At 38.3% G+C, this 10000-nt stretch overlaps 1 protein-coding gene across 1 annotated transcript in view; it reads left to right on the plus strand.

Moving 5' to 3' along the window:
• Window positions 1–10000, plus strand: part of VPS52 (VPS52 subunit of GARP complex) — a 449815-nt gene that overhangs the window by 278633 nt on the left and 161182 nt on the right. Inside the window, exon 12 of the mRNA XM_044083563.1 lies at window positions 9236–9391. Within this exon, the coding sequence (XP_043939498.1) occupies window positions 9236–9391 (156 nt within the window). The remainder of the gene's footprint in view (window positions 1–9235; window positions 9392–10000) is intronic.

Below are 10000 nucleotides of genomic sequence, written 5' to 3' on the forward strand. Positions count from 1 at the left end.
ACAATTTAACTGGTCCAAACTATGTTACTATCAAAGTAGAGACTGAGATTAAGTTTCCTTACAAAAAGCTTAAATTCAAGAATGCAATTTTCAACTTTAGGTCTCCTCACAGGGACAAATTTCAAACCTCTTTGAAAAAGTTCTGCCCATTCCTGTGTAATGGTAGCTGAACTCAAGTTGTATATTTTAAAATCTCTTCTTACATTACTAATGATGTTGTTATCATCGTGATTTACTTCATTGTCCCTGTCTATCTCCTCATGGAACCCCTCGTCCCCCTGCCCCATTGGGCTCCCCCTCTCTGTGGGTGAAAATCCTAGTGATTCAAAGGGTCCATTCTCTGTGTATTGTTGTGGTAATTGTGGTAATACTGCCCCCCCGTTCCCTTTGCTGCCTCTGATTGAGAAGGTGCTTGGACCTTCTCAGAGGTTCTCCTAAAGGGGGGCTCCTGTTCATTGTTAAAAATTCCAACAGGATTCATCATTAACCTCTTCAACTTCAGGAATAACATTTTCATACACATTTTGGTTAGTGCCCCTATTAAAATTACTAGATAAAGGATATGCAGTACCTCTGTCATAGTCAACACTGTTTCTATTACATGTTTTTACTTTCTTGTTCTTAATAGATAAAATAACCTTGTCTATGTTGACAGAAACTGCCCTGTACTCATTAATTTTTGAATTAAAACATAAATCAGCTGTTATTCTACAATTCAAAGCATCAACATGATTTTTAAGTGCATTCATTTTCCTATCATTGTCCCTTACCAGTAATTCAAGTAGTTCACAGCCATGTCTATTAAACATGGTAACAAAGTCCTTATAAAGTTCAGATCCATGGTCCAAGCCTGTAGGTGACTTCCATGTTCGAAGGCCCTTAGGTACTTGTTCTCTCCGTAGACATTCTCTTAGGTAGCTGTTTTCAACCTGCAATTTGTGTAGCTTCAGTACTTCTTGCTCAAAGTTATAAATCTGCTGGTCTAATGTTCCATAATTAACCCGACTGTTACTTCCTTCAAGAACATCTGCTCCATTGCCCTGAATCCATTCAGTGTAAGAAAACGGCATTTGCATGTCTCTTTGTTGGCAGTCAGCTTGATTGACAGTCCTAGAACCACCTCCTGCTGCTCCCAAGCCAGTAGTAAGCCCAGATTGCGAGTTCACTATGGTTACTGGGCTGCCCTGCCCAGGAGGTATGGAAAATGCTTGCGAGCTTCCTGATGAATCGATGGTATTTGTAAGGCCAAACGTTGTTGGTCCTGGATTAGCTCCTTTTCCATTCACAGATTGCTGTTTGATCAGCACCTCGATCAGTGCTGTGAGGTTCACAATAGAATTATTCAATTCAAGTAAAGAACCTCCACTAGTTTCCGCCCTTGCCACTTGCTCTTCCTGCTCCACTTTCATGACTGAGAACATGAAGAAAATAACAATAATAAACTGAATAAATAAAATAAGAAAGAGCAATACGGCTCACAGACTGAAACCAGAAACCTTTATTAAGTGCTTTCATCAGCTGTCAGCATAGACTTCTTAAGAATACAAAAAAGCACACTGAACCACTTGTTAAATATGCACTTTTGTCACATGACTTAAACCTTTTAAAATTGTTTAATTAGTGTATGTTCATATTATTTAAAAAACTGAAATTAATAATAAATTCCCTATAATACTAGCAGCAGGAAAAACATGCTACATCAACAGGATATGTACAACAAACATCTTATATTTGCCACAGTTGATGTCCGTGACTTATTTACAGTTATTCGACATGAGGAGGGTATCAGTATGTTTTGCGATTTTCTTTGCAAGCCTTCTGGTTTTACACATTCCAGAATATTGATGTTCCAAACAGTTATGGACATGATACTTAATAATAACTTCACTCTCTCTGAGGGGCACAATTTTAAACAAAAGATAGGAGTGGCCATGGGGGCATCATGTGCGCCCCATTTACTAATATTGTCCTAGCTAAATGGGAAACTTCCAAGGTTTTTACAGCCAAACTATTTAAACACTAAATTCTATGGACGTTATTTGGATGACATCCTTATTTTATGGGGAGGTACTCGGGAGTAATTGCATGAATTCTTTGAATTCTTAAAAATACACATTTTCTACAGTTCACAATGGACATTAATGATGACAGTACACACTTCTTGGCCATCACTATCAGGAAGGATAAAGGCAATCACAGGTTTACCTCCACATTATACAGGAAGCCAACCTACTCAATACATTGTTGCACTTTTCCAATGCTCACCCAATGGCACCGAAAGAGGTCTTTGGTCAAGGGGCAGGGAATTAGGTTGGCAAGGATGGTCAACTAAGAGGAATTTTTTCTGTCTGTCTGGGATGACCTGCTCGACAAGCCACATTGCTTTGCTAGGGACGGCTTGCACCTGTCACCCCTGGGCTTTCGAATATTGGCTAAGGCTCTTGCCACCTCCATAGTGCCTTTTTTAGGCAAGGCCTAAAAGACAAACCCACCTCCATAGACAACACAAGGAAAAAGAAATGAAGGGTAATGCTGCTTAACGCCAGAAGTCTAAACCTCAACATGCACGCACTCAAGACTCTCCTCAGTATGGAGAATATCGATATCTGTACAGTAACAGAAATCTGGTTCAAGGCTCCCGAGAGCACCCCAGCACTACCAGGTTATACCTCATACCATGCTTTTCGGCCCCAAAACTCAGACCAAACCACAAAAGGAGGGTGAGTGTCCATATTCATCAAAGATACCCACACCTCCAGGTTAGTGGCACTGCACGAAGCATCGGAGACCATCCATGTGCAACTAACAGTGGACAAAACTGCCTTTCAGTTTGTAGCCTGCTACAGATCACCCTCCAAAACTCAGGAACCCCACTATGCTTTCCTGAGAACACTGGAGAATATGAAGGTCTCTCCAAACACCATCATATTGGGTGACTTCAACTACCAAAACATAGACTGGGAGCACTACTCAAGCCCCAACACCCTCTCCCAATGGTTCCTAGAATTTATAAACTCAAATGCTATAGAACAACTGGTCACCACTCCCACAAGAGGGGAAAACATATTGGACCTGATCATCACCAACATGGGGACTCTGTTCCATACCAGAGGTATACCCCTCATTGGTAAGATCTGACCATAAATTAATCTCACTGGACATCCATATCCTGTCCCCACTCCCAGCCAAGGAAACCACGGTGAAGAACTTCTCAAAAGCAAACTTCACACTTCTCAAAACCGAGGTGGAATCCTTCAAAGCCCATGGAAAATAAGGCTCAAACCGCAGAAACCTTTACAAACTCATTCTATGGACACATGCAGGAATGCATGGATCGTGCTATCCAAAATAAAACCAAGACTCACTCCTCCAAAGGCAGGAGACCTGTCTGGTGGACCCCAGCCATAAATAAGCTATACAGCAGAAGGAGGAAGCTACTACATGATAGAGCAAAATCCCAAAAAGGGAAGGCATCTCTGATCAGTACTAGCAAGAAACTACGATCCCTCATAAAATCATCTAAGGCCAGCTTCGAAAGAAAAATTGCACAAGACGCTAAAGATAATCACAAGGCCTTCTTTAGTTATGTCAGGAACCTGGGTGGCAGCTCCCAGATATGCTCTGAGTTGGTGCAAAATGACAAAAAATACACTGAACCCACAGACATTGCCAACATCCTAGCAGACAGGTTCAGTGCAAACTTCTCCCCCCCCAAAAGAACAAATGGCTATCCCAACAGAGTGTAGCCTCCCTGACATCACAGATGCATAGGTGAGAGCTGCCCTCTCCAAAGCAAAAAACACAGCATCAATGGGACTGGACGGTGTCCCGGGCTGCGTCTTACACGAGCTCCAAGAAGAACTGAACCCTCACATTAAGTCACTGTTCAGTCTCAGCCTTACTACAGGGTATGTACCCAAGGAATGGCGTACAGCAACAGTGGTCCCACTCCACAAAGGTGGTGCCACAACGGACCCCAGAAACTATCGCCCTATAAGCCTGACTAGCCTGGTCTGCAAAGCTATGGAGCGTATTATCATCATGGAACTCATAAACAAAGACGTTGGGAACCTCCAAACACTAGAACCTACCCAATTCGGCTTTGTTAAGGGCAGATCTTGCCTCTTAAACCTGGTCGACTTCTTTGAAACAGTCACCAAGGCCATAGATGAAGGGAAGGTAGTCCACACAGCCTACCTGGACCTCGCAAAAGCCTTCGACACAATACCCCGCTCGGGCATCATAAATAAGCTCACCAGCTTAAATATCAACCCCTATGTCACAAGATGGGTTGCAAACTGGCTCAGGGATAGAACCCACATGGTCAGAATTGCAGGTGCCATGTCAGACTCTAAACCAGTTACAAGTGGCGTCCCACAAGGCTCAGTCCTGGGACCTCTCTTGTTCGGTATATATTTCTCTGAGGTACAGGCTAACACGGGATGACTATGGCTGACCAAGTTGGCAGATGACTGCAAACTGGGTGCCATAATCGACTCGCTGACTAACACAAGCATCCTCCAAAATGGTCTCACAGAGACTGATAACTGGTGCCATAGCTAAAGCTAAATGCCAAAAAGTGCATAGTCATCCCCTTTGGGAAAAACAAAGTGCCCACAAATTACCACATAGGTGGTAATCCATTAATCTGGAAGAAGTAATTAGGGATTTGGGGACCCAAGTAGATAGCAATCTCTCCTTTGACAATCACGTTGCCAAAGTGGTTAGAAAGACCTTCATTATAGCCCACCTTATCACGAAAAGGTTTACATCTAGATCAAGAGAGGTCATTGTGCCCCTCTACTCATCACTCATCAGGCCCGTAATTGAATACAATGCCCCATTTGGGATCTACCTTACCTGACACCTGCAGCAACTGGAAAGACCTCAAAAGTACCTCACCAAGAGGATCATGGGACTCAAACAAATGCCCTACGCAGTTAGGCTAAAGAAAGTCCAGCTCTACTCAGTTGCTTACCGCCTACTCAGAGGCGATCTGTGCCTGACGTATAAAGCCATGTCCAAACCAGAATTAATGGACCTGCTCCACCTCAGGAAATCCAAATCCCTTAGAGCTACACGCTCCAGGGACTTAAACCTCAGCACAGAAATAAATAGGACATGCTGGAGGGACAGATTCATATCCCAGAGGCTCCCCTCACTCTGGAACAAAATCCCAATCCATGTTAGGCAGAGCCCCTCAATGACCCTCTTCAAGAGAAATCTTAACGAGTGGATGGGAGATCGTAGGTTTACCCCTGGGATCTCTTCTGTGTCCCTACTAGACAGAGGCACAGTAAACTAACCTTAAAAGGGCTATCTTCTGTGACCTAATATACAGAGGCACATTCAACTAATCTAAAAGGGTGGCAAAAGCCAAACACACTCTGGCTAGGCTTATAAATGCCCTAGGGCAGATAGCCTAGTATCAACCTATGAACCTATAAAGGAAATAGGAATTTTAGAGAATATGGTACTAGGAAGAGGGTATCCAATACACTTTCTAGAACCCATACTTCAGGAAGTCATCACAAAGAGAAAGCGAGGCCATTTTTTACCCATATTAGTGGGGGTACATAATAGCAGTGCTAGAGTAGACATACCACACATTACTAAGAATTATTTTCAGCACTCTATGGTTCTTACTTTTAGTCCACCTTTTGGTAAAATCAAAGAAATTTTAAATCACAACTGGGTACTTTTTGACATGGAACAACAATTTAAAAATAAATTAGGTGACTATCCGGTAGTAGTATATAAGAAAGACAAGACAATAAAATACTTGCTTGAAACTAGTGTAACCAATGTGAACAAAGGCAAGATGGTGAAATGTGGACATTGTAATCAATGCCCATATATTTTGGAGAATGAGTCTCTGTATATTAGGGGTTTTGGTAGGGGAGTCCTGAAGCAAAGGCTTAATTGTCAAAGTAGATGTCTGTTATATATAGCGAGTTGCCAACAGTGCTTTAGTTTCTATGTAGGGAAGACTATTAATAGCCTCAATAAGTGAGTTTGCCAACATTTATATGACATTAAAAAGACCAATCTCAAGAATGCATTATACAAACACATAAAAGAACACAGTGCCCTTGAACAGATAGGAAACGACAGGGGGGAGATCCTTCTGACATTTTTGTTAGAATATCGAGAATTAGTCACAAACTGGAAACAGTGACTGAGAAAGAAAAACAAGAAATAGCCACACTAACGGATGATGTAATTTTTAGCTTTCTTCCACTTTTATTACACGTGAAGAAGTCCACGTGTAATAAAAGTGGAAGAAAGCTAAAAATTACATCATCCGTTAGTGTGGCTATTTCTTGTTTTTCTTTCTCAGTCACTGTTTCCAGTTTGTGACTAGTTTTGTTCGGGTTGCCGAAGTTTTCTGTCTTAATATCGAGAATTAATCTTTCAGCTTAAGTGCAATGCAACATACCCCACGGACTTAATGAAACTGTTTCCATTTCCAGCTATCTCAAGTTAAAAGCTGAATTTCATATGTAAATACAAATGTAATTTTATTAAGGTTATTTTAAGCTAATAGATTGTGAAAGACAGCCCCCCACACCCCCCTTACTATCTATTCCAACTCCGGGGTCTCTCTACAGTGGGGAATAGGCCATATATCATTGTCAACGAAATGAGTGTCTGTGAAATGAAGTGTCCGTGAAATGAACTTTCAGTGAATTGGGCCTGCTGAGTTGAGTGTCAGTGAAATGAACTGTCGACGAAATGAGGGTGATCCATATAATATAAAATGTTCCTTTTATATTTATTTGTGTACTTAAACTCAAAGTAGCACTGATGTTTTAATGGTGATTTCAGAAAGTTATTGGAGTGCCAAGAAGCTACATGTACATTGGGGGCTGATTGTGCCCCATGTCTAAATGAGACAATTAATATTAAATGCTTCTTGGAAGCACAAAGATTATAAGGATATTTGATGTAGTCAATATACGTATATACTTACATAATTTATTAACCATTGAAAACATGTATACACACTCGGTAAATTTAATTTTTAATATTTTATATTGCTTTCTTTTTAAATTCTATTGGTGAGACAACTGCCATCATTTTTTAGGTTGTCATTGGTCATTTGGTATCATGCGACATTCACTTGGGATTTTAAAATTTGTTTTGGATCTGTTTATTTAATTTTCTGAAGAAGTTCTTGCATTTAATAAATAACAAAAGTGATTAAAATTGATTGTCTGGAGCCTTGACCTTATGTTTTGTTCCTTAGTTTTCTTGTTGTATGTCATTGTATTTTCCCCGCTACTTTTGTTTATTCAATTCATAGTAGAAGTACATACAGAAGTTTTATGGGTTATCTGTTGAATGAATATCAGAAGTTCTTAAGTTAATTTGCCCTTAAGCTAAAGCAGATGATGATGATTCCAATTGCTACATTAAATGCATTTTTGCTGTTTATATCATTTAAATATTTTGTTAGCTGACACCGTGTACTGGAGTGAGTGTAGCCATGCCTGTACATCAGCTTTTAGGATTTTGAATGCCAACTCTTTGCCACAGTGGTAGGTCATCTACCTTAGGACATTGATAACTAGGTTCCTATTAATAACAAAAACAAACAAAGAAAACGAAAAAGAACTCCTGAAACAGTGTCAGCAAAAACACAATTAAAAAAAAACCAAAGAACACAAAACAAAATAAGCACAAAAATAAAATTTTGAAAAAAACAAAAAAAAAGCTCGTTCTGTATATAAAGACTCATCTTTAAACACAACAACACTTTAATTATACTATGCAGTTTTATATACTGAAGTAAATTAGAAAGCTTACTTAATTAATTATCCATTCACCTTAAATAATCCTATCACATTAAAGGATCTCATGAATATTAATGCCTTTCAAGAATCAATGCAAAACCACAAATACATGAAATGCACACTCCACAACATCACTTACATACAACTAAAACAACTTATCATATATAAAATAATATATTATAAAATATTTATAATATATAAAATATACATTATAAAATAATCAATCAAATTATTTAAAAAAAAATTATTAAAAAATAAATTATATAAAAAAAAAAATATATGTATTTTTATTATTCACTGTATGTGTATATAAATAATGTGTGGTAATAATAAATAAATAATGCCCTCTTAAATTAAACATTTTAAACATTACATTTTTTTTATCTATAACTTATTTATTTTTATTTTTTAATAGGGGTGTTGAAATCATTAAAACCAGGTTTAGTATTTTGAATCCAAAAAAACCCACCCACTGATTATTTAATTTCTAAATTTCCTCCCCATATCCACCATCTGGCATAACCAAAATTTGATCATCAATCAAAAAAAAAAACTATATTCACAGGACATGGTTTGTGTTGTGTTATATATTAACATTTGTATTCTTAAACTTTCAATTATGTCATAATTGTGCTCATAATTTTTTTTTTTTCAAACAACGTTCCGTTTTCAAAAAAAGGATTGACATTCTGAAAAAATAGCACATAAACAATACCCTTACTTTCACAGTTGTAATAATTTCTACTTTTTAAGTCATTTTATCTCTTATTTCTATCTGTATTTTTATTATTAATATAATATAAAGGGCACTGTTGGCATCTACCACTATACATCCCATTCTTCCTCGCTTGTTTCCTTAAGTAATTTACCACTACTTCTCTCAATATTTTTTATATATGGTGGGATTCTATTCTTACTTTTTTTTTGACACATCTTTTTTTTCTTTTTTATACATTAAAGAAGAGCTAAATTTATTCCATTCTTTTTTAAAATAGGTTCCTATTAATGTTCAAAGTATCAGAGGATGGATAGTAGTGTGGGAGTTTGCAGTTTCCAGTCCCGTCCCTGGTGAAGACTGGGGGAACTGCAGCCCAGTCTTTTGAGGAAGCAGGATTTCTGTAGTGAATTGAAGCCTTTACAGATGTGTGAAATGATTTTTTGTTGTTGCTGTTGTACATATGCATTGGCGGGGGGGGGGTTGAAATAAATCACTCGTATCTCTGAATCCATCCTACACTGTATGGAAGCTGCAGCTTTCCTAGAAAAGACAACCAAATGGACCTTCAGGAGAACCCCAGCAACTGAAGGTCCTCAAGCAGGGGATTTGAAAAGAATGCATGGGATTTTATTGCAAAAACCTACATGTGAACAGCAGCAAGGCTTCTTTTGATCATTTATTTTTCAGAATAATGTGTTGTATTTGTTGGTTTTTTTTCTAGTACCCATTTGAGAGCCTTTTTCGGAGTCAGCACTATGCCCTTCTGGATAACAGCTGCCGGGAATATCTGTTTATCACTGACTTTTTCATGGTGACCGGAAACTCTGCCCAAGATCTTTTTAACGTTATTCTGGGCAAAACTCTCACCATGTTCTTGGTGAGTATGTCTTTCAATGAAGTCATTTTGATTACCAAGGTCTGGACTGCATAAGTGGTAGTGTTACATTGTGGCCAGTTACAGATGTTGTAGTTTTATTCAGTTCTCTCGATTTTTAACTGTGATGGCCAGTTAATCTTACTGAGACATATTTGTTACAGTATTACAAATTTCTGTCATTGGGATAATGTTGTGGGGGTTAGTAGAACATTGTAGATTTTTTTTTTTTGCTTTGTATTTTGTTTATTGTATTGTTAAGCAGTCCTGCCATTAAAAATTGTATTGCATATTAAAGTTAGACTTTGAGATTTAAGCTAATTCATCAGTTTAATGTATATTGTGTTGAATACTGTCAAGTTACATTTACTGCAATGTTGACATTGCTTTAGTAGTTTAATACTACGGTGTGCGTGTCAACTCAGAATTGCTGTAATGCATAATTTTACTAAGTGTCAGATTTGTCAACTCAGAATTTCTGTAATGCATAATTTTACTAAGTGTCAGATTTTGAGCTGTATATGTCCACTTTCTGCATTAGAACATAATTCTGCTTAATGGTACAATGAGCAAGCCACGCCACGTAACATCATCAAAGCTCTGCAGTCCCCT

Source organism: Protopterus annectens, chromosome 9.part0 (assembly GCF_019279795.1).
Source record: "Protopterus annectens isolate FY-2018-M chromosome 9.part0, PAN1.0, whole genome shotgun sequence".
Lineage (NCBI taxonomy): Eukaryota > Metazoa > Chordata > Ceratodontiformes > Protopteridae > Protopterus > Protopterus annectens.